At 43.2% G+C, this 26,366-nt stretch overlaps 1 protein-coding gene across 3 annotated transcripts in view; it reads right to left on the bottom strand.

Annotated features, from left to right (window-relative positions):
• LAMA1 (laminin subunit alpha 1) overlaps window positions 1-26,366 on the bottom strand; it is a 197,645-nt gene that overhangs the window by 155,595 nt on the left and 15,684 nt on the right. For 2 of the 3 annotated variants that reach the window (XM_053250000.1, XM_053250002.1), the window contains exon 1: window positions 5,873-6,113. The exons of the other annotated variant lie outside the window; for it this stretch is intronic. In XM_053250000.1, coding sequence (XP_053105975.1) covers window positions 5,873-5,960 — 88 coding nt within the window. In that variant the 5' untranslated portion in view covers window positions 5,961-6,113. Of the gene's footprint in view, window positions 1-5,872; window positions 6,114-26,366 lie in introns of those variants that run through there. 3 annotated transcript variants of the gene reach the window in all.

Below are 26,366 nucleotides of genomic sequence, written 5' to 3'. Positions count from 1 at the left end.
CTACACAATATGATTGCAGCTAAAATTGTGGAGTTACTGCATGATCAGCATTTTTAAGAAGGCAATGGCATTCTTACATTTTATAGTTCCTTTGTTTTCTGTCAGGAAATATGCACCCACATACTGAAAAGCAAAAAATGCTGAAGACACCATTTTATTGATGCTATTTTCAACGGCATTCAGATATATGTATTTTGGCTGTCACCAGCAACAGGTTCTATTGAACTGTGAAGATGATTAAGTACCCTTTCAGAAATTCAAGGAAGCAGGTTTCATTAATTTTATTATATTTAGAAGTTATTTTGAGCTTCAGCTATGTTTAGCCTCAGCAAAAGTAATGTGGGCATTTTAATTTTCCCCACATTCTTGAGATGACTTTTGGATTAGCATCCTTAGATAAAATAAAAAGGAATGCCAAGTTCTGTAAACCAATTATCCACAAAAGAATTTTGATAGCCATTACTGCAGTAATGGGCAGACACACTTATCAGTAATCTGAGCTAAGGAAAAATATGGTCATCCTCCCAAATCTCTACACAAAAAAGCAGGGAAAGAAGTTTCAAAAATAAGGTGAGAAACCATCCTGATCTTCCCACTTTTTACAAACTGATATATACATAGAATGTTTTCTGTCTTCCCTTCTCCCCACACACAGAGCTTTCCCATTAATTCAATGGAGAGAGCAGCCCTGTACTGCTGATGATTCATGAATCATTCATTCATTCATTCATTCGATTTCTATACTGCCCTTCCAAAAAATGGCTCAGGGCAGTTTACACAGAGAAATAAAAAATAAATAAGATGGCTCCTTGTCCCCAAAAGGCTCACAATCTAAAAAGAAACATAAAATAGACACCAGGAACAGTTACTGGAGGTACTGTGTTGGGGGTGGATAGGGCCAGTTACTCTCCCCCTGCTAAATAAAGAGAATCACCACATTAAAAGGTGCCTCTTTGCCAAGTCAGCAGGGGTACATATAAGTGCTATCTCTTTCATTTAAGTGAATGGGAACAAGCTCTGTGTATACAGAAGTTTATATATTTGATCCTGACACAATCTATTAAAAAACCTTCTCTGTTAGTTTTTTTCAAACTTTCTAAATACTCACTTTCCTACAGGCATCTCTGGTGTCATTTCAGGATTGAACACATGAAGAAAGCAAACACAGGACAGCTTCCGTTATGTAAATGACTTAGCACTTCCTGTTCTTCACACTTCTTTCTAATGTCTGAATTATAATTTGTACATGACCCTGCTGTGAGAGTTGACAATTTTTGCAGTTCATTACAAAGTAAGGGAGATGCATGAGATTTTCAAATGGAGGTTGGGAGACCATCTTTCACTGATGCTGTGGGAGATTCTTTCACGCAGTATTTCTCAACCTTTTTGGAGTCAAGGACCGCTAAATTATTTGCGCTGAGTTTTAAGGACCGCTATGTTCTTCATGCACAGTTTCCCGGACGAGAAGTTAGTAAAGAGGTTTCAAGTTTATCTATTAGTACTATACTACAGGCCTGCACAACTCAAATGACCTGGTGGGCCAAAACTGACCATGACTTGGCTCATGGGGGCCAAGGTCAATTTTTAGGGTGCTGATTATTAAAGTAACACTTAATATCAATCAATTAATTAATTAAATCAAATTAAAGTGAAATCAATTAAAATGAATTTAATCAAAATTTAACTTTTGAAGTTCTTGTAAAGGCAACATTTACAAATAACATTTTAGATGTTATGTTCCTGTTATATTACTGAAGGCTGGCAATTACAATCAGTTTGCTTAAATTCCTGAAGTTATAGTATTTATATTTGTTAACTTGCCATACCCTTGGGTTATGCAAGATGTTTAGCCATATCACTGGGATGCCATAAATATAGCTTGGCTGGTACACATTCTCTTATGAAACACACCTGCATGTAAATTTAATATAACAAGATCTAAACAAATTTTAAGCCATTCCTTTTTGTATGAATAGCATTCTTCATAGAAGTCAGGGCTTTGATGTTTCACAGATCATGAATTCTAAGCCAGATTTGTTCTTTGACTCTTTATGTACTTACTAACATGATTTCTAGGATCACTGGGAATGAAAATCAGCCCACAGAGAGCCTGTAAAACCACTAAAGATGGTCCTGAGTGAGGTTTAAGTGGCGCAAAAGCCTTTGCTACCCAAGTTTGCTATGTGAACATGATGTTGGATACAAGATCTGAATTCCTCTCTGTTCTTTATCGCCATGCAACCAACTGAAGTGTCTTTCTGCCCCTGTGCTAGGTTTGAGAATCCTATAAGTAAGAACTCCAGGACAAATCATGACTGATGGTGCTTAGGGTTTGTGGAAATGACAGTCTATCTGAGCAGGATAGTGAGGACAACATTCATTTAAGCCAGCATTTGTAGCAACTTATGGAAATAAAGACTTGAAGATTTCCACTGTGATATCAAATAATGGGATAATCAAATAAACATCTTACTCACAGAGGAGGCTTAATACAATACAGATAAGTCAGGTTTAAGTCAAGCAAAACTAAAGGAACAGTTAGTCACCCACAAATAACTTGATTCATATTATATCAATGAGACAAGAACAGGGGAGAAGTACTTGTATCAACAGAGAACTTGCAGTGATTCTTCTTGGAGCCTGCCACCTTCATAGTGGAGCAAAGTGCAGTCCTTCAACATGAGTTGAGTGCAGTTAACACCCCACCCCCTGCCCCGAACCTCCATGTTGTGAAGAAAAGTATTCTTCAAATAGCAGCCGCCGCGCGGCCGAGGGAATGGCTGTCGGAGGGTGTGAGCCAGTAGTCCTTCCACACACACACCCGGCAGCAGCTGTGGCGGCGGATACCAGAGCAACGCCATGGCCTGTCATCTGGCCCGGCATCGCTTCCCAACTGCAAGGCGCGCCTGCGCAGTTAACTGCAAGGCGCGCCTGGCATTTGGAAAGCGACTCCGGGCCAGACGGCAAGCCACGGCATCACTCTGGTATCCACCACCGCAGCTGCCGCTGGGGGGGTGTGTGGAAGGACTACTGGCTCACACAACCCCACAGCCATTCCCTTGGCCACGCAGCAGCTGCTATTTGAAGAATATTTTTCTTCACAACATGGAGGTTTGCAGCGGGGAGCGGGGTGTTAACTACCCAAGGCTCGGACCGGTACTCAACTCGTCACGGACCGGCACCGGTCCGCGGACCGGTGGTTGAGAAACCATGGACTAGAAGACCTTAAGTCCTTTTCAGCTAAAAGCATGGGATTTTTATTATTCCCATTGGGAAGATATTACAAGAACAGCAAGTATGACTTGCACATCCTATTCACCCAAAATTTTGTAATGTCTGAAGCTGTTCCAAGAGGCACTGAGTCATCCAGATCACAGACTGTAAACACTTAAGAATTTATCTAGAGATTATTTAGAGGTCAATAAAGTGTTTGTTCCTCTGATTTGTTTACTAGATCAATAAATAGCTTGTTCTAGTCATTAAAAAGATAGCAGTGGGTGAGGCAAAAGCAGTTCCCAGATTAGATAAATCGCCTGATGCATGATCATACCTTCCCTTTAAGGTACTGTTTAACTCATTTCCTGTTTAGCAATATAATCCAATACTGTCTCTAATAAAATCATTAGATGTTAAATTAATAATTCAGCGGATTCAAGATTGTTGACAGGCTATTTTAGCTGGGTCAAATGTTTACTTGAAACTGAACCTTCAATAAAGAAATGTTCACATTTGCATTACATTCTCCAACAATAAACTCTTAGCAGATGAGTAATATTTATCCAGACCTGGAGCTTTCCCAGACAGCAGGCAAGGCTTTACAGCAAGTTTGAAGTTGCCCCCCAAAAAACTGATGCAAAAAGTGGATTTTTAAACCCTGGATACAAATCAGGCTACACTCTAACATGCAATGAAAAATCCAAATTGTGTGTGAAGTGCTCCCTGATCACTCACAGGGGCTTCGGGGTAAATTTGACTGATTTGTGAATGCACATCTCCATTCTGGAGGAGATGCAAACTAAAAGCCAGGTGTGAAAAACTTCCAGGGCTGCACAACCATGGCCCTCTTGCAGCTGTTGGACTACAACTCCCATCATCTCCAGTGAAAGTGATCAATAGCCAGGGATTATGGGAGTTGTAGTCTGCTGCGCTGCAGGAGGGCCAAAGTTGTGCAACACTGATCTAGGCAGAAACACATGGGACATTTCCAACATTATTGCTTCCATATATGTCAGAAAACCTGTCAGATTGAATTATCTTGCATATACACTTTGTAAAATCCATCCTTAATACAAAATGCTGCCCGGGATTTGTTTCCCCCACTCAGCAGCCCGATAATAAAGCATCAACTTCTCTGAATGGCTGGCTACACACTTCCTTCAGTGCCATACAAAAGCAGTTTGATGAACTGCATTCTTCCCCTGGGATGCCATAGTTCACATGCATCATTAGTCTGGGATGCAGTGGCCCTTTTGCAGCCTGTGCAAGAGCACTAGATCCAATCCAATCCCGAAACATCGATGTTTGCCTGTAGCCAAACATCGAGAAATAAGGACTTCGGGGTCGGAGGAAGAGCCAGCACCCTCCAGACCCGGGTCCCAAGCAGTTCTGCATGCCTGACTCAGCCCACCCTGAATGAAAGGGGGGCGGAATAGTTGTGGAGGGAGGAGGGGACAGGACTGTCAGTTTGGCTGTTTGCCCTTGTTAGGGACAATGAGACAGCCTTGTGAAAAGCGTTTGCTTCCCATTCATTCCCGAAGCAATAATCACATGTCAATAAGGAAAAAGGACAACAGCGTCAAACTGATTTTAAAAACTTTTTTAAAAAATCGCAATCAAGTTATCACATGACTGGAGTACAACGAGGAAAGAGTCACACACGAATCTGTAAGACAGCCTCAAGCCGGCTGATTTTCCTCCTCACTTCAAAGCATTCCCCCCGACCGCCCCCCCACCAAAGTTTCAGCTCCCACAAAGCAAGTGGGCGGCCCCTTCATCCTCAACAGCAAAGGCAGCAGAGTCCCCTTCACTGCCAGCAGAGGAGATGAAAGAACAGGCAGGGGAGGAAAAGATGGGGGGGGGGAGCGGAGGCTGTAAATTACAGAGAATCCGGTAAGAAGAGGAGGAGACGAGAGAAACTGAAAAGCCATGTGGGTGGGTGGCTGGGTCAGGAGGAAGGATGAGGAGGAGAGGCCAAGAGGAAGAGAGATCAAGGCGATAGTCGGGGGTAAATCAGAGAACGTTTCTCGACCTTGACTGAACTGAACCCCCAAAGAAAGGGCATAACAAAGCAGCAAGTCATCCGCTTAGTATGTACAGTATCTCTCGATTAGCCTGCGCGATGGGACGATTGGTACTTTCTTCCAGTCAAAATCAGATGCTGCCTTCTAACACGTGGTGACCAAACATGCACGTATTTCATTTTGTATGTTGGTGGCTGGCATTTAAGGCGATTCCCGAAACAGAAGCCGCTCACTCCTCACGCTCAACCCGCCCCAACCCCCCGAAACTTATACCCCATCGCCCGAGGAGGCTGCATTCCCAGGAGCCAGCAGCAGAGGCTGACCACACCTTGCCTGGCTCTGCTCAGGAACAAGGCACCGGGAACGCTTCCTTTCTCAAGCGAGCCGAGAGACCACGCAGCGGGCGGGAGGGAGGGAGGGTGCCTGGGTGTCGCAGCCTCCCGCCCGCCCGCCCGCTCGCTCGCTTGCACACACTCTAGCTCTGCCTTTCTCCAGCTGGAGAAGAGCGGAGGGAGCCCCTTGGCACATGTGCGCGAAGGCGTCTCTTGGCACATGTGCGAGGGCGCAGAGCAGGTCCGGGGCGCGGGTGAAGCCCTGCTCCGAGCTGGGCTGAAGCAGGGCTGCATTCTCACCTCGAAGCTGGCATTCCGCCACAGCGAAGAGCAGCAAAGCCGGGAGCACCCGTGGCCAGGAGGTGGAGCAGCAGCAGCAGCAGCCCATGTCCCCGGGGCTTTTGCACAGCAGCAGCAGCAGCGACAGCGGCACCTCCACAGGTGGAAAAGCGGGAAGCTTGCTTCTGTCTCTGAGGGGAAACTCTCCCGCACCCTTTTTGCTGCTTCCCACGCGACACCAAGGAACTGCCGACCTCTCCCTCTTCCCCCTCCCCTTTCTTTCTCTCCCCCTACTCCCAGCCCCCTTTTTGTCACCCGCCCTTATCTCTGCCGCCCTCTGCAGCAAGTGAGCCTTCCGTCCCTAGAAAGCGGAGAGGGGCTGGCAGAAACCATTCCCCCGAGGATAGGGTTATTCCATCGTGCACGAGGACTTGGGGGCGCGAAACTTTCTGTTTTGTGAGCCCCAACGGGATGGACGGTTCTTTGGAGCTCATTTCAATGCCACTTGGGACAGTATCTCGACTGAAACCATGGCCAGCTATGATGTTGTTTCTAAGTTTCCCCTCATCTCCCCGCTATCTATGGTTCGGTCCAGCAGTAGCTGTGGTAGCCAGAGACGCTGAAATAGGGATGGGGCTAAGTCTCTCTGGAGAGAAACATTCTTGAGCCGCTCAGGGGTATTTTCACACACTCACAGAACAGGAACAATTGCTGTTGATGCATATGTAATTGTATTACATATATGCAATGCCACTTGCATTTAGCCCCGTTGAAAACTTTGCCCTGAGACAAAATGTGGCTTCTAAAATGAATAATATGCAAACCTATTTCCCTTCTTGGGATCACCTATGTTACAGTGGAGAGGTTATTTTGGTTCCTATCTTCTCTATTGCTAAACTGTTCCGATCTTTTACCAATCCCTTTCTCCTTCAGCCCAGCCTGACGGTTTTTCTAAAGATAAAAAAGTGTATCCCATGGACACTGCCCTGAGAAACTTGGAAGGAAAGCAGAATATAAAATCATATAAAAATATGATTATAATTATAATATAATATGGGCATATGAACATATAATTATACTGAATATCTGAGATAATGCCAGCAATAACTGTTCCTATTTCAGGGTTTACACAGAGTCAAAATTCAGCTGCCAGGACTGTTTGAAAGATGCATAGTAATTAAAAAAATAAGTGTGAATGTGCAGAGTGCATTTTTATCAGCACCACAATCTTTCCTTTCCTTTAACCAACATGTTCAGCGACACATCTGAGATAAGAGCAGGGCTTCTGACTGAGATCACAAGCTATAGTTTCAGAAGGCAGTTGAGCCCAGCATCTCTCTTTTTAGAAGTTAAGCTGGTCGTCCACTCCTTCCACCACCACCTCTTTCTCTGATAACTGGCCAAAGGTGCACCTAGGTAATTTTGGAGCCTGGACCTAAAGGCCTTTGGAGGCCGTGCCCCTCAGCGCTGCAAGTTAAGCATCATCCCCCTACACACACACACACACACACACACACACACACACACACAGACACATGCAGTATAATTCATGGGTTCTTGAGGGCACAAACAGCAACTGAACTCAAATAATTTAAAAATACTGTATAAAAATATATATTTCTGCAAGTATGCATTAGCAGAAACATTTCAACATGCAACTAACATATTGCCAACCCCCATATTTCTTCCCCCACTTCCCCGTCTCTAAAGCAGAGGTCATGCTTGGCCATCCGGCACAGGTCACAGTCACACTCAGCCTCCTGGCACAGCACAGGCAGCAGCACAGCACAGCAACCACACTACTCGGGACAGGCTAAAGAGGATTTGGGGGTCCCCAGGGGATGTGGAGACCTTGGACTTCAGCCCAGAAGTCCAGGAGTAAGAGCGCTTCTGCTGCTGGCACCCATTAAATTGCCTCCTCACCAAACTAAGGGTAAATTCACATGACCACAGTGTAGTATTTATTTTTAACCAATGTTGCATTTACCTTGTGGTGGTAGAGATGTACATGGAAACTCAGTCTTGTATGCCCAGTTTTGTCACCACAGGTAGGCTGAAAAACTGGATTGGCTGGACATTGTAGCTTCGCAACTGAATGCATGTTGAATTTATTTGCAACTAGCACTAGGTTCCGTTGAATCATTTTGAGACAGATAGCTGCAAATAGTCAAATTCTAACAGAAGCACAATGACTGACATCAAGACTAATTTTCTGAATAGTAGCACTCAGGAGTTACTTTAAAGGACTACTAAATTTCAATAGGACTTCCTCTAGTAAATTTAGTCACACACAAATAAATACAGCCACCCACACCATGAGATAAAATGTCTCCCTTACAATCAATTGTACAGATTTCAGATAATTAGCCCTTATCTATTGGACTGCCAAAGTAAACGGAGCTACACATTAGGAAACTCCAGCATCTCAATCCAATAGCAGCAAGAGTAATAAATGTAGTCAGAATGTCAGTCATTGGTTATGTAAATCCCTTTTAAAGCATAACTAAAATAAAGGCTGGGCATGAGATATGACTAAAATGAAACTTGGACAAATGAAGCATCTATATATATAATTATCTAAGGTGTACCCATAGCTAATCCCATGAGTGGCAACTCTCGCAAGAGTTCACGAGCAGAAGCACTGTGGTGATTGGGCAGTGGAGATTCCATATGCAGAGAGGGAGGAGGAGCCTGAGAAAAGAAGCACCATGGTGATTGGGCAGTGGGAATTCTATATGCAGATAGGGAGGAGGAGCCTGTGATGGTTAAGGACAGTTGGAATGCAACTTACTGGTCGTAAGATGTTCTTGATGGTAGAGGAGAGGAATCTCTCTATATAAAAGGATAGTGGGCAAGGGTCTGTGAAGAGAAGGGTTGTGAGGGTGGAAAGAGCCCCTTCAGGAGAAGGAGGCTGCCATTGTGTGAATTAATGAAGAAACAAGATCAACAAGCTCTGTTAACTTAGGAAGGGAGAGAGAGAGGAAGAAAGAGAGGAAGAAAGAAGGGAGGGGAAGAAAGACAGAATGGAAGAGCGAGTGGAGGAGAGAGAAAGAGAGAAAGGAGGGAGGGGAAGAGATAAAGAAGGGACGAGCCCAAGCCTGTCAGTGGCCTTTGGGGAATGAGTGGCCATGGCTATGCCTATTGGCAGCAAGGAAGGGCCCAGTCAACCACTGCTGCTGTTTGGGGCTACCGAGGCCATTGGCGGAGGGAGGCAGGCAGGCAGGCAAGGGATGGGTCCAGGCCTGTTAGTGGCCTGAGGGGAATGAGCGGCCGTGGTGGCAGCAAGGAAGAGTCTGGTCAACCACTGCTACTGCTCCTGCTGCTCCTGTGGGGAGGAGCAGGAGTGGGGCTCTGGTGAGGGTGGTGAGATCTCTGGGGATAGGGGGCTGTACTTTGGCCAATAGGTGCCAGCAACACTGCAGCCGCAACCAAGAGGTGTGAGGGGGATGGAGTAAAAGGATGGAGGAGTGACAAAGAGGGGTGAGGCAGATGGAAGCAATGGGATGGAGGAGGAAAAGCAGGAGTGTGACTCAGGTGATGATGGAGAGATCTCTGAGGTGAGGGGGGCTGTGGCAGGGGGTAAGGGGAGCAATCAAGTACTAGCATTCAGATGCGATGCATAGGTTAAGCTAGTATTTTATACAATGCTTTACCTGTTGGCAGAACATGAGGATGAATCACATATAGGGATGCCAACATTCTAATGCCCGAATATACAGGTCACAAGTTGTTTGCAGGGGGGGTCATTGCATGGGCAGCATCAGGTGCAGGTAATGGTGGACAAGGAGGGAGCTGATGGTGGGATCCTGGAGGAGGAGAAGAAGAAGATGATGATGATGATGATGATGGGGCTGGAGTTGCCTATGCATCTCATGGCCCTAAGCACACGAAGGTGCCTGGGCCAACTCTGCTCAATGTGTGGAACTATTGGCTCTGACCTTTCCTCTGGCACTGCTGGCAAGAAAGGAGGATCTTGGAAGGGAAGTCGCTCAGGATTACAAGAGAGCCCTTGCAGGTAGGCAGCCTCCACTGCTGTCTCAGAGGTGAGACCAGGCTGTGGGAACCTGACACAGAGAGGGACGAAGGAGCCCTGGTGGCCTGGCCATGGGCTCCAGCAGTGTGCCATGCCATACTGTGCTCCCGCCTGGCTCTTCCGAGGACGCATTCCATTCTGAGTGAGACCTGAGTCACTCCGCCACTTTCCAAGCTGGGCCACACTTCGGTCACCAGGTTGGGCCACACCAAGCCTGGCCCCCTCTCGGGAGGTTCAGAAGCCCTCTGTTCTCCACCTTCCAAAAAACACTCACCCACACAAAACCGCCCTTACCACGAATTGTAAAAAAGCAAACAAAACACAGAAATACCACTTTAATTAGCCATCTATTCTAGTTTGTAAATTAAGAAAGGCTCCCAAATAGAAATAAATGTTTCATCTGACGTATTCTGTAAGTAAGCAGTAACCTTAGCCATAGAGTCATATTCCCATAATTTTAATAACCACTCATCTACCGTCAGGATTATTTGTTGTCTCCATTTAGCCACATATAAGATCCTGGCTGCAGTAATCATATATGAAAACAGCTCCGAATACTTAGTAGGAATATAGGATTTAGACATGTTTAACCCAAAAAACCTCAGGAGAATAAGGGAAAATTATGTTTAAAATTTCTTGCAGCTTACGTTGAATTTTCCCCCCAGAATTGTTGTACTTTGCTACATGTCCACCACATATGATAAAACGTCCCCACATGGCTTTTACACTTCCAACCATCTCCACAGTAATTACTATCCATCTTTGCAATCATTGTGGGAGTAATATACCATCAAAAATACATTTTGTACTAATTTTCCCTTAAAATTCTATTTGCTGTACATTTAATGTTCACCTTCCATTGATATTCCCATTGTTGCATATCAAGTGTTCTGTTTAAATTTTGCATCCACTTGATCATACAGTCTTTTACCTGTTCTGTTTCTGAATCATATTTCAATAGCAACTTATATATCAATCCCAGTAAATAATCGGTATTTTTAGTAATTAATACTTTGAATTCTGTTAAGTCTCTAAGTTTGCCATCTTGTCTTTGTATTTCTTTTTGCACTATAGTATTAATTTGTAGATATTGAAACCATGTGAGGGTTCATTGGACCATTCTGAAGCAAGAGTCTGGATGGATTTCATTTTTGTTTTTCCTGTAGTTAAACTTTGCAGATTGTATGCCTTCTCTCTCCAGTGGGCAAAATTTCTAGAGTTTTCTTCTCCATGAAAAAAGAAATGTTTATGATAGATGCCAAAGGCGATAGCTCCAGACTTATCCTGTTCTTATATTTGTCCCAAACATGTAATAAACTACTTCTAATTGTATGGGATTTTATGTCATGATCTTTTCTTTTTATATTAGTCCATAAATACTTATGTAACCCTTCTGGAAGGTCAAACCCTTCCATAGCCATCATTGAACCATCATTGAACCATAAAATCATTTTATAGGGGAAAGGCCATGTAAATCCACCCTGAGATAATTCTGTGGTTTGTTCTGAAATGATTTCTCCATTCCTCTTTCTCTTGGGAAATGTTGGGATTATAGTCCTGAAAATATGGAAACATTATTACTCCACATTTTATTCAAGATTCTGTTCATGTAAACAAGTGCCATGAGAACAGTGATAATGTCAATGTGTATAATGTTGTTAATGCATGAAGTAAGAGCGCATGATAATCCTACAAATATATCAACATTGTCACAAGTGTTTAGACACAGTTATGTGCTGCCTCAACAGCATCACAGGTTTAGTATGCATGCAAAGTAGCAAGGCAGGTTAATATTGTTAGACTTCCTGTTGGTTTATGTAACTAAGCTAAGGCAATGGAAATGAAGAGTATCTTCTAGTGAATGCAAAATACCCGTGATTCAGATATATTTGCCCAAATTCATTTTTTCACTAGAGACTTTACCAATATATGCATTATTTATTTTATGTTATATATGGTATAAATGTGCATATTTCCTTTTAATAAAATATCACCAGGATGCAACCCAATCACAAAAACACCATTCAACAATATAACAATTAATAAAACAGCAAGACAAAAGATAGCATTAAAACAATCCAATATTAAAATATTATGCTATATACTTTTCAAGTATCTGTTTCTGGCTTGGTTGTTCACACTCTAAAACACCTACTTCCCCTTGCTTGTTGGGACACAGAATGGTTTACAACATTCAGAACTAGTTGATATTCCATGCCCGTACACAAAACAAGCATTTCAGATGTGCAACTAGCTTTAATTACCTTAAATTAAGTGTCATTGTTTCCATGGAGCCACAGCTCTTGGAACGGTCACATGGCAAATGTTTCTGTGTTTGAACAGCAGCAAAAACACCTGGAAGCTTTTCACACAGGGCTTTTGAAGCCCTTTAAATGCCATCTCCTCTAGAATGAAGGGGGTGCGTTCACATATTGGCTAGATTTACCCCAAAGTCCCTGTGAGTTATCGGGGAGCAGTTCACACACAATTCAGGTTTTTTACTGTGCATTATAGTGTAGCCTGATTTATAACTGGGGTAAAAAAAATCCACTATTTGTGTCTGGTTTTTGGAACAACTTCAAGTTCACTGTAAAGCCTCCCCCTAAACCCACCATAAAACCCACTGTGCATAAAAGTCCCTGGAGAAGGGATGAGGATGGACCCTAATCAGCAGAGTGGGGAAAGAGAAGGTGAGATGGAAAAGTAGGGCACTGGGATGGAGGGCAGGCAAAGGGAATGCAGGCAAGGAAGAAGTGCTGAGAAAGAGGCGCTGGAAGGAAAGAAGGAAATTGTAAGGAAGCTGTAAAAGAAATAGGGCTGGGAAAAGGAGACAGCAGAAGCACTGGAGAGAGAGGGGAGCAGCAGAGAGAGAACCTGGAGAAGGAAAAGAAAGGATGGATGAGCGGGGCTAGAGGAGGAGGAGTGGACTTCTCCAGGAATAAAGAAAGATAAAGAATGGAAGGATGGAGGTATACGAACATAAGCGGAAAGGGAGAAAGGTGATACTTAAAACCAAATCCCCATCATTATATCCACCCACCCACCCTTTTTTAACAGACCTTTGTCTAGTTTAATGATAAATGGGAAACATTAAAATGTAGTTTTCTGGAGCATAAAACCTCCTTTGAAGACAAGGGCAGGAGAGCTGGTCTTGTGGTGGCGAGCATCAACTGTCCCCTTCACTAAGAAGGCCTGCCATGGTTTTCATTCAGATGAGATACTACATGTGAGCACTGTAAGATATTCTCCTTATTGGATAGAGTTATAGCTCAGTGGAAGAGCATGCAGAGGTCCCAGGGTCACTTCCTGGCATCTCCAGTGCTAGGAGAGACTCCTGCCTGTAACCTTAGACAGCCAATGCCAAACAATGTAGACAATATTAAGCCAGATAGACCAATGGTCTGGCTTGGTATGAGGCAGCTTCCTATGTTTCAGTGTTCCCAAGAACACACAGATGGGGTGTTACAATTAAGAAGGCCCTGTTTCCTGTTCATCTCACATGTTCATCTCCTGTTCATCCAGTTCATCTCACATGGTGGGGCACCCAGAAAAGGGCCACAAAATTATCTCAGTTCATGAATAGGTTAATACTGAGTAGTACCTGGGTCCCAAGCAGTGTTCCTTCTAACAGGGATCCCCAGATGTTGTTGACTACAACTCCCAGCATCCTCAGATGCAGTAGCCTTTGCTTAGGAATTATGGGAGTTGTAGTCAACAACATCTGGGAATCCCTGTTAAAGGGAACACTGGTGCCAAGTCATATACTCCTTAAAGGCAAGAACCAGCACATTGGTCACTGTCTGGAAAACAGGGAAGTCCATAGTTCCATAGAATCCATAGTTCTGGTCACCACTGAAATTGCGCTCTTTGTGGTAGAGGTTAACCTCATCTCAAACCATAATGAGATATATTCCCAGTGACCAGTCTCAATAGGTCCAAATAGGTATGCCTAGCAGGGAACAAATAGAGATGTTAAAGTAGCAAAATCCCACAATCGGCCTAATGAATTCTATAATGTGTAAGATTTCAAAATGCTTATATATACAACAGAGTTATTTCCAGCCATAGTAAAGTGTATTGTTCAGCATCTGTATATGTCAAAAGACTGCTACTTCGCAAACTCAGGAGCTTCTTAAATTTCAGTCCTGGCATGAGGGAGGAAAGCAAAACATCCGTAGCAGAAAAAGTCAACAGATTTCCAGAAACAACATGTCAGTGCGTAGACTAAAGAATCTTCTCTGGCAGACATGAAACCCAGATGGGGTGGCAAGAACAAAAGACCAAAGTTGGGAAAGAAAACATAAGGTCCCATATGGCTGTGTAAACAGACATAACTATATCCTGTAAAATGCAAATCAACTCTCCCCCCCCAACTTGCTCTCCTTTTTGTTTATTTATTATAGCATTGTGCCTCAGAATTCTATATGGAAACTCCACAAAAGCAAATCTAAACTGTTATATTGAGCCTACTATTTATTTATATTTCCATTTGTGGGTAGCTTCTCCACATTTATTCATATTTACCACATGGGTCTCAAAGCAACTTACAATAAAAATTATCCATAAAACATAATGAAAACATTTTTTAAAGAATACAATAGCAGCAGTATATTTAACTTGCAAGAAAAAATCCAACCTTTCAGATGATCTGTCAGAACAATCTTTAAAACAAACAAACAAACAAAAAACCCTCTCTTGTACAAATCTCAGTGAAGTGGGCCTGATGAATTACTCTCTGGAAGGAATCCATAGTCCTGGTCACCACTGGAAAAGCTCTCTTTGCGGTAGAGGTTAACCTCATCTCAGACCATAGCAGAAACCAAAGCAATGTATCTCCAGTGGACCTCCCATGTAGTCATGGGGATGTAAATATAGTCATGGGGATGTAAATATAGGACAGGAGTGCCCTCCAGATATTTTTGAACTACAACTCCCATCATTCCCAGCCACAACTGGGGATGATGGGAGTTGTAGTTCAGCAGCAGCTGGAGGGTCAATTTTGCCCACCCCGATATAAGAGAAGGTGCTCTCCCTATGGTATTCTGGATCCAGACTGTAAGAGCTTTAAATGTGATCAGAATTAATATTCATCCATGTGTAATATATCATGTTCACTTCTGTTCTTCATTGTTACTGGACATTAAAGTCCTGCTTGATATCCTTTGAAGTTCTTTCTAGTCTTATGTTGTTATTATTGCAATCACAATGTAATTTTTTAAAAATAGTCTATTGCACCCTAAGCAATTTAGCATATGGCTATTTCATTTCAAACTGAGGTCAAGATAAATACCTATTTTCACTGCTTATGCACCTATTGGACTGGTGAACGGTTCAATGCAGGCCTAGATTAACCCCCCGCCCCCCATGGGTATTGTGAATTGTAATCTGTGTCCATGCATGTTGACTTAATTATTTATACTATTTATGCATTTTGTTTAAATATTTTTTCAGTATTATATTGGTACCCCATCTTTATATCAAGGGATTCAGAGCAGTGTTTTAGGTTCACATTGATGCTCTTCTCACGATCCATGAGAAGAGCTTCTGTCGGGTCAGCGGGGAGAACGGGCTCAGGCTGGTCTCCCTGCAGATGATCAAAGAGCAGCCCTGGGGCAGCCAGATCGGCCGCCCACACAACTGCTGCCTCCGTCGCAGAGTGGGCGGGGCTGCGGGGATTGGGGGTCGCGTCCCAGGATGCCCCATGCAAGTGTGTGGGGCATCCTGGAGAGACCCCCAAGCCCGGGAGGCTGACTGCAGCCTCCCAGTCAGGGGTGTACTCATGTGTCGCCATGCACCACAGTGACACACGAGCAAAAAAATGAGGTTAACGGAGCGCTCGCTCCGTTAACCTCATTTAAAGGGAGGGGGAATTAGGTGGGCTAGCCGCCTTGGGAGCACCGCCTTGGGAGCCTGGGAGCACCAGGCTCACCTGCAAGCCCGGTGGTTCCCACAATCACAGGGAAGCAGGCTAAGCTCCCTTAGCCCACTTCCCAGTGATCCTGGGAATCGCCTCAATAATTCTGGGCTGAGGGCCAGTGATTTGCTCTAAGCCACCCATGATGAGGCAGGGATTTAGACTGAGTTTCTTGCATTCAAGCTTAAGTACTTTAGCCACTCATCAAATTTTTTTGTTAACTCTCATAGGACTGGCACTGCATGTTCATGTGAATTTGTTCTAAGAGCAATGGCCTCTTCCCAAGCTATTTTTCATAATCAAGTTTTAAAAGATAGGCAGGGAATGTTATAACAACCTGTATTTACTCAAAAGAAAGAGGACTCTGAATTTAATGAACCCCCATTTTTTTGTTGTTGGAGTTCCAATGCATAAACCTTTTGCACCTACTATCCTAATGAGTACTAGGGGCATTGGGAGTAAAGATAGTGAGTAAGGGTCTCCCTAGTTGTTGTCTTCCTAAACCCCAGTCTCTACTCTATGACCCCTGATAGGACTCTCCAGGTATTTCCTGTTGAGTCAGAGTCCCTTCCTTTCCTCTTAGATAGCAGATGGAAACATCTCTCTCCCTACCTATTAATTATGTAGCTCTTTAGATTAAGGATTAGGTCTTTCCTATCCAAAGGTGTATTTCACCAATAAATCTACTTAGTATTTTATTCTGCAAGACTCTCCATGTGTCTTCTCTAAATAGCTGCAACAACTAAACTCTGCAAACTACTCTGTAACTAGAGTGGGTAGCTTCTTTAGTGCTCTGCTAATTAACTGGGGGATAAAAATTACAACCCCCAACATTTTTACAGGAAAGAACCTGGGGTGGGGGGAACTAGTATTGGATTCAGGTAAATACAGTATGCAGTATGTACTTCTCTGTAATGGATGTGTAGTCAATAAAGTTATCTCCATCTACTTAATTCTGGCTGTGTGCCACTCTCAAGAGGAAAATTTTAGACTTGTCTATCTTGCTGTAGGGAAGAAGGCAATTGTTTGCTCCTTGAAAATACAATAGGGACTGGTGGCATAGGAAGATATTTTCTCCTCCCTTAAATGTTTCCCAGTTGCATCCCCTTTCCTCTCCATTAAACAAAGGGATGGTTAACTTTCATTCAATTCACTTATATGGAGTGAAATATAGGGATCTGAAATCAGGAAAACTGGGATAGAAGACTACCATCTTGTCCCGAGGATCTGGGGCAGTGGGAGAGGGGGAAATGTATTCTTCCTTGAGGAGTTCCCTGATAACCTGCCGTGGTCCCTGGAATCCTGCCAGTTTAGGCAGCTGCGTGTATTGCCTTTTGGACAGAGGTTGCCCAGCTGGTGGTACAGTCAAGAACACTCTCTCATGGTGCAATCTTATGTATGTCCATTTGAGATCAGTTGGTTTATGCCCAAGTCAGGGTGCTTTGGATTTTTATGTGCCTCTTTAGGCTGGATAAGGACCAGCCTCAAGAGGCATATAGCAATTTTCACCCAACTGCACTGACTGCTCATTTGCTTCAGATGCAAAGTAAAGAGTAGAAAGGAAAGTTTCCTGAAGCTGACTACAATGTGATGTGCCAGACAGGATCACACTTAGAGTCTTCTTCTGCTGCGTCTTGACAGTGCACAATCTTGTTGAGAAGAAATCTTCTTGTAAGAATGGCACTGGTCAACTTAGTGGGAGTGCACATATATCCTAGGGATGTCCACAAAACGGATTTTGCATTTTGTTTTGAGCTCGGAACAAAATGCAGATGGCCAAAACATTTTGTTGAAACAGCTGTCGAATCAGTTGTTTCGACAGAAAATTAAAAAAAACATTCCTAGTGTTTCAGCCACAGGGAGCCTATTGGGGTTTGAGGGAAAGGTTAAACATGTGTTTAAAATTGCCCGCTTGCCCATTTCTTTTGTGGGTTGGTAGTAGGTAGCACCTATCATGCCCTACCACCCAACCCACTTTGGTGTCCCTAGGAGCTACCCATGGTGTTTTGAGTTTCCCATTGTTCCCCATGACCAAAACACTCAAAACGTTTAGAGTTTTGTTTCATCAAAACAGCTGGTTTGCCTGCTGTTTCAACAAAACATTTTGGCTGTTTGTGTTTTGTTTTTAGCTCAAAACAAAACTCAAAATCCATTTCATGCACATTCCTAGTTCTGCATTGCAATTTGCAACCCTGCCTTGGAAAACGCTGCAGAAGCAGACAGCAACAGCTGCCACAGCAGCACCCTTATCAGCAAGCATAGCCATAAGCTCAACTAGAGCAATTTCCTCCTTTGGACTCCCCCCTCTCTCCTCCATTCCCCAGGCCAATGGGGGCATAGTTGCCCATGACAACACTCAATTGGTATGATAACAAGCCAACCAAGAAACAAGGAGTTTGTAAGCCAATCATAAGGCAGTGCCAATTAGTAAGGGGAAAACAGGCCTCCAAAATGGCACTTGATGGAACCAATTCTGGATACAAAGTTGCCAAGAAAAATGATACAACTCTCAAGCTCCTCCCCCCTCTTCCTGAAAGATGTAAATAACATTTAGTCACTGATATTTCTGACTTCTCACATTTCCTCATCACCATTCCAGTTATAGGCCATCACAGAATAAGGCAAGGAAACATCAGGAAAGTTGGACTAGATGGATAGATAGACAGATAGATAGATGCCATAGGAAAAGGGGGATTTGAAAAAGGGCTGCCATTTTGGCAAATTCCATAAGCTGAGCAGAGGCGTAGCTAGAGGAGAGGAGGCCCGTGTTCTCCCCTCTCCTCAGTGACTCTTCAGAGTGAGGGAGATATGGAGATATGGTGGAGCTGGGGTGCCCTCAGGAGCTGGATGGCCCAGATTCTTTGAACCCATCCACTCAATTATAGCTACACGCCTGAAGCTGAGCACACGAAAACCTCTACTCTCTGTTAATCTCAGGTGGAAAGCAATAGGATGACTGCGTTTGTGAGTTTTTCTGCTTCAAAGAAGTTTTTCTTTAAAATGTTTGGCAACCTAAGGTTGCTAAAGGCTAGCTCAAGGGTTCCCAACGGGGGTACTAGAAGCCCTGGGGTACTTGAAGGTCTCCCACAGGGTACTTAGAGCCTTCCTGCCTCCTCACACTACAGCCACATATTTGTTCCGCAGCTGAGGATCACTAGCTTGAAGTTGATGCCTTCTTAGAAATGTATGTACTATAGAAAGGAAGAGAAGAGGGTGAAGACCTCCTCCTCTGTTCCTGATTGGCTGACTATGTGCTGAAGCTCAGTGTACTCCCCAATCTGACTGTCAGGCTTCAGAAAATTAGCACTGGTACACCCCACTGAAATTAATAGGAAAGTAAATTTATTCCATTACTTTCAATGGGCGTACTCATGAGTCACATAGTCTGGATGTCTCATATCTGTAACTCTTAAACTTTTGTGTACATATGCAGACAAACATACAATCTCTATGGGATACTTGAGCTGCAGCTTTTCAACAGAAGGGGCACCCTTGTTAAAAAAGGGTTGGGAACCCCTGAGCTAGCTTGATTAACAAGACAACTTGCAAATCTGTTTAGCATAAACTGATGGCTGGATAAGATGGATTTACTAATTCATGAAGATAGTGTTTCTGTGTAAACAAGAGCTGATGATTAGATACATGTTGCTGCGTAGGAGAAACACATGAAATCAGAACCTAATTAGATGTCTCAAGAGACTAGATCTCTGTCTAGCTTTTATCATCTAGTGTCTATGCTTGAAAGTGAAAAACTTTTCAGGTGTGTTTGTGTTACTTTCAATAACTTGACAGTAGAGCTGTGTTCACTTATCAGGAAGATACTCCTGTGTCCTTGATCTTTTGTATAGCTGTTTTGAGTATATCTCTGATTAAGTCTTAATTAAAGAATCCTTCAGCTGTAGATGTAGAGAAACCATAATGAAACTTGCCATTAAAATGTCTTCTTTTCTCAACATTTATCCTTCTTTCTGTCATTATTAAAACTGTATAATGCTCAATCAGTAATATAGTCTCCTGTGCTTAGAGCATACCATCAGATTCTGAGTCACATTTCATTTCCGCCAAAAATGTTCTGGCAGAACTAAGAAGATCGTAACCAGCAGTGGAAGTTATTGGCCAAGGGTCAGGGTCAGGCAGCTCCACATACTGACCAGCACAGCATATGTAAAACAAAACAAAACGGCCAAGGCCAAAAGTGATGCAGGATCACGGGCAAGCTGTTGATCACAATTGTTTTGTTTGTTTGTTTGTATTTATCTTATTATTATTATTTCTTGTTTACACAGTCAGACAGGTGTTATTGACTGGTTTGTTTTATCCAGACATCGAGGCTTCCCAAGGACCTGGGATGGCTGAATTTTATTGTCAGTTGTTATAGATATCGTCGCAGAATATAGGCTGTTCCCAGTAAAGCTGCTTTTTGTAAGTGGCTGATGGTGATTTCTGTGGCCCCTATGGTGTTGAGGTGCTCTTCAAGGTCTTTTGGAACTGCACCCAGGGCGCCAATTACCACTGGGATTATTTTGGCCTTTTTCTGCCACAGCCTTTCAATTTCAATTTGTAGATCTTTGTATTTGGTGATTTTTTCTATTTCTTTTTCTTCTATTCTGCTATCCCCTGGTATTGCTATGTTGATTATTTTGACTTGTTTTTCTTTCTTCTCGACTACAGTTATATCCGGTGTATTGTGTGGCAGATTTTTGTCTGTTTGTAGTCGGAAGTCCCATAATATTTTACATCTTCATTTTCTACCACTTTTTCAATTTTATGGTCCCACCAATTTTTGGCTACAGGTAGCTTATATTTTTTGCAGATGTTCCAGTGTATCATCCCTGCATCATCATCATCATCATCATCATCATCATCATCATCATCATCATTATTATTATTATTATTATTAATTCGATTTCTATACTGCCCTTCCAAAAATGTCTCAGGGCAGTTTACAAAGAGAAATAACAAACAAATAAGATGGCTCCCTGTCCCCAAAGGGCTCACATTCTAAAAAGAAACACAAGATAGACACCAGCAGCAGTCACTGGAGGTACTGTGCTGGGGGTGGATAGGGCCAGTTACTCTCCCCCTGCTAAATAAAGAGAATCACCATGGTAAAAGGTGCCTCTTTGCCCAGTTAGCAGGGGTTGTATTTATCTTCTAGCTAATATAGAAATCTCTAAGCAGTTTACAGAATAAAACATAACATAAAATAGAAAACATTTAAAATTTATAAAACAGATAAAAATCACAATAGATAAAAACATATTAAAATTCAAAAATTAGATTTCAGTTAAAAGCCGGGCAAAATAGGTACATCCTTGGGGTCCTCCTAAAAACTAACAGAGAAGGTGATGCTCTTATTTCAGCAGGGAGTGCATTCCAAAACCCTGGGGCAGCCACAAGAAGGCGCAGTCCCAAGCTGCCACCAAACGAGTTGGCAGCAACCATAACTGGACCTCTCCAGACGACATGAATAGGCGACAGGGTTCACGACAGAGAAGGCATTCTCTTAAGTATCCTGGACCAGGCACAGGTCATGAACGCGCCTCCGGGGGGTGGCGGGCAGTTTCTTTAAGCGCTAACTTGGTTAAGTGCTAACCCCTGCTAACTTGGCAAAGAGGTACCTTTTTACATAGTGTTTCTCTTTATTTAGCAGGGGGAGAGTAGCTGGCCCTATCCACCCCCAGCACAGTATCTCCAGTGACTGTTGTTGGTGTCTATCTGATGTTCTGATTTTTTTTTTTTAGATTGTGAGCCCTTTGGGGACAGGGATCCATCTTATTTATTTATTATTTCTCTGTAAACCGCCCTGAGCCATTTTTGGAAGGGCGGTATAGAAATCAAATAAATAAACGGAGAATTGCCTCTGTCACTCACCTGGCTCCCATGGAGGCAAGCCCCTGCCAGTGGCCAGGTGAGTGGTGGAGGCGATTCCCTTGCAGGGACTGCTGGGCGGCACGGAGCACCGGCTCCGTTTACACTTAAAGAAGCTGCCCATCGCCCCCCCCCCCCCCCGGAGGCGCATTCACGGTCTGCGCCTGCCCTGGACCTAAGCCAGTTAATAAACAAAATACTCTTTTGCCATGTACACCCACCCATCTTTTAACGCCAGCCTACTGGAAGATCTTTTGGCTGAAATTCGATCTCAGTGGGGGAAACAACACAGGGGCTTTTAAATAATGATCTAACCTTTTAATGAACCTGCCGAAGGATACCCACTTTTCTATTTGCATACTTTTAAGAAGCAATATAAGACCATCCTTTTCAAAATGACCTTTACAACGTTGTTGATATTGTCTGGTTTTATACCTTTTATTTCTGTTTAACAACTTAGTATTTTACTAGAATGGTACAGGCAGCAGCGATATAGGAAGATGCTGAAAGGCATCATCTCATACTGCGTGGGAGAAGGCAATGGTAAACCCCTCCTGTATTCTACCAAAAGACAACCACAGGGCTCTGTGGTCACCAGGAGTGACCGACTGGATTGCACACTTTACCTTACAGTTGTGCTGTTTGGTGTATCTTAAAGGAAAGGTTGTGCCATCGAGTCAGTGTCGACTCCTGGCGACCACAGTGCCATCTGGTTTTCTTGGTAGGGTACAGTTGGGGTTTACCATTGCCATCTCCCGCTCAGTATGAGATGATGCCTTTCAGCAGCTTTCTATATCGCTGCTGCCTGATATAGGAGTTTCCCATATTCAGGGAAGCACACCAGCAGGGATTCAAACAGTCTCCTGCAGGTTGCTTTTCCACTGTGCTATCAGGTGGCTGCTTGATGTATCTTAGGGGTATCTTAAGTCATATACTTGATGTATCTTGGTGTATCTTAAATCATATACACTTATTCTTGGTTCAATTTGTTTGCATTACATAATCAGCTCTGACAAGACCTAATTCCTTTCTTTAAAATCATTAGAAATACTAATCCATTGTATAAAAAACCAAAATTATTACTTTTTGTTAAAGCAATTCTCCCCCCGCCCGAGAGCTAAAAATGTTAAAAGACTTTTTAAAAGGTCCAAGTGGAAGAGGGGTCAGGTTAAGTTACTTCCAGTGCCTTCTGCTCTTCAGCTATTGCTGAAATCAGTTATATAGAATCTCAAGGGTGTGTATGTGTGGATGGAAGATCTTTATGAAAATAGTTATTATAATTTTATTTAATATTTATTAAATAATCAACAATGTGTGGCAAAGGGCTGAGGTAACAACGTAGGCATGTTTCATCAACAGCAACAGCAACAGCAACAACAACAACAACAACAACAACAACTTTTCTTAAATGTGTCCTGTGAAAGTGGATGAAAATATCCACTCATTCAGTGTGAGGGCAGGAAGCGTTTGGCTATATTTTATTTATTTATTATTATTACATTTATATCTTCTTCTGAGGAGCTTAGAGCAGTGTGCATGGTTATTTTTATCTTCACAACAACCCTGTGAGGTAGATTAGGCCAAGAGATACATGACTGGCCCAGAGTCACCCGGTGAGTTTCATGGTTGAATAGGGATTCGAGTTTTCCCTGTCCTAGTCCAACACACAAGGTGTAATCAGGAAGCCTGTGCAGAGTGAGAACAATGCTTCTTGCTACTGATTTGGTTTTGTGTTAGCATAAGATTGCCAAATTTGATTGACTGCAAAAGTGATGTCATTATTATTATTACATTTATATCCCGCTCTTCCTCCAAGGAGCCCAGAGCAGTGTACTACATATTTAAGTTTCTCTTTCACAACAACCCTGTGAAGTAGGCTAGGCTGAGAGAGAAGTGACTGGCCCAGAGTCACCCAGCTCGTCTCATGGCTGAATGGGGATTTGAACTCGGGTCTCCCCGGTCCTAGTCCAGAACTCTAACCACTACACCACGCTGGCTCACTTTTGAGTGAATTGCACTGCCTAAACACAATCCCTGATTTGCTGGGACCAGGGAAGCAAGCAGCTACAATAAAGTTGCAAACAAGCAAGAAAACTCTTTCCCCTGACTCCAAAACCACCACTTTCACCTGGAAAATTGTTGTGGATGAAAATTCAGCACAGCTGTACTAAGCACAGCATAATAGTGAAGTTTGCAACAAATTTAGCAGTCCTCTGAAGATGTAACCTTAAGCACACTTAAAACATGTCCTGAGTCCTGATCAGACCCAGGATCCATCTAGTCTAGCATTCAGTTTACAACATTAGCAGGCAGATGCTTCTGGGAAGCCCATAGGCAGGACATGAAGAGGCAACAGCTCTTGCCCACTGTGTAGCTCTCAGAAACTGGCATTCAGAGGCACACACTCCCTTCTAAGTCGTTACTTCAGCCTGTCAAAGCAAATTCTATAAGTTAATCATGCATGCATTGTATGGAGAATATTTCCTTTTGTCTGTCTTTAACCTACTGCCAATCAATTTCAAACTGTAGTTGTGGTTTTATGAGAGAGGGCACATTTTTATCTGCTTTCTCCACACTATTCAAAATTTCATAAACTTTACTCTCCCCCTGCCCCCCCCGCCAACAAAGACTTCAGCTTTTCTGCAGAGGAAGGGACTCCAATCCCTGATCATTGTAGATGCCCTTTTTATGCATCCCTTTCATCTCTGCAATATCCTCTCTTAGATGAGGACACCAGAACTGTACATAGGATTCCAAATGCGGCCACACTATATAGGTGTACATACCAGCAGCATCAAACTAATTATTTTATTTTCTGTCCCTTTTTCTGACCATCACTAAATGGCTTTTGCCTTTTTCACTGCTATTGCACACTGACCTGATGTTTTCATTGAAAACCACTACCACCATTCCAAGATCTCTTGCATGGATACTCCAGTTAAGATCCCATCAGTGCATGTATGATTTTGGGGGGGGGGGGCTAGTGGGCACACACTTATACTGAATCTCATTTGACATTTTGTTGCCATTACTACCACTTTGCAAACATCCTTCTGGAGTTCATCACCACCTGCCTGGGTTTTCTCCTTTAGAAACTATTTCGTATCATCTGGAAAACCTACCTACAGCACTGCTCAAGCTCATTTATGAATAAGTGAAACAGTACTGGTCACAACATAGATTATTGTTGAATCCCACTGTTTACTTCCTACCATTGTGAATACAGTCATTTCCCCCCAACTCTCTACTTCCTGAGCTTCTTCTTACTGCCGGTCAATGTAGATAATACTGAGCTAGATAGACCAATAGTCTGACTTGGTAGAAAACAGTCTGCAATGTAACCTATGTCACCAAAGTGCTACGTCTTAGTGAGCCCAACCACATTTAATTCAAAATAAGCAAGAATCACATACTAAATCATGCTTAAGTTGCACTGGTTTTAGGTTCGCTCAGGGGCAGCTCTCTTATGAGGCCACGTGAAGCGATGGCCTCAAGTGGTAAGTGCACCACAGGTTGGTGAGGGCATCACTCACAGGGCAGTGAGTGTGATCACTGTTGGTATCACCCCACTTGTCTGCTACACTACCCTGACTTCCCCTCCACTGCCCGGCCCACCTCTGTGCTTCCCCTCCCCACCTTCACCAACCCTATCCCCACCTCCATCACCACCCCTGCTCCTGCTGCTTCATAGGTCTGCCCTCTACTATACTGGCCCCAATGCTCTCCTTTCTCCCCTACTCTGGCCACATTTTCTGGGGCACACGACCACTGCTTGCTTTTGCAGGCCAGCAAAGCAGCATGCACCTGCAAGTAGCTTTGGGCACAAGCCTCTCCTTGTTGTCTTCTCCACTGCTGTGCCAACTCCCTCCCTCCCTCCCTCTCTCCACCCCCAGCTGTCTCTCCCCTCCAGCACCAAATTTGTCCACTTTGTCTCTGATTAATTAATCAATCAGTTGAAAGCCTTATAACAATATATACAGTATATATTATTTCCATGGAAATCCATTTACCTTAACCTTGATGTTATCGTGACAAGCGGAAATAAACATAGCATGCCTCTGCCTCAGTTTATTGAATTACAGAGTAATAGATTATATAACTGAGACCTGCAGAACAATATTTAGCAAAGGGATGCAATGAATGCATTGCTAGCTTGTGTTCAAATGTTCTCTTCGTTGTTGAGACACAGCTTATTTTTCATTTCTTATCACTGCAGCTTGTGATGCTCTTGCAAGATTTCATGTCTTCTTGCACTCCAGTGATATTTTAAAATTAAGGTTTGTTTTTACTTGATCTTCTTTCACGCTTATTAGAAGAATCCTCCTCACAAAACAGTACAGGTGGGATCCTCCCCGCTGCACAACTGAAATAATTACATGTGTCCACTAGATGTCGCTGTTTGATTGCATCATTAAAACAACCTTGTAAGAGCCTACCTATTATTTAAGCAATCGCAGTTGGTAGTACATAAGTTGCACAGAAAAAATTATACTGAAAAATCTACCATGCGCCCAACATTAAATAATCCGGAACATAATGGTGATATACCTTTATACTTATAACATAATGATGCTAACCCTAGAATACAATAAGAAAATTTTGTCCACAAAGTATGCAAAATATCTAGGTTGCAATGCAACCCCTACAGAATATGTAGGGCTGTGCATGTGTGTATAATGTATAATCAGCATTTTCTT

This window comes from Hemicordylus capensis, chromosome 4 (assembly GCF_027244095.1).
Source record: "Hemicordylus capensis ecotype Gifberg chromosome 4, rHemCap1.1.pri, whole genome shotgun sequence".
NCBI classification, from domain to species: Eukaryota; Metazoa; Chordata; class Lepidosauria; order Squamata; family Cordylidae; genus Hemicordylus; species Hemicordylus capensis.
The sequence above is the reverse complement of the archived record's forward strand: the minus strand, read 5'-3'. Positions and strand labels throughout refer to the sequence as shown.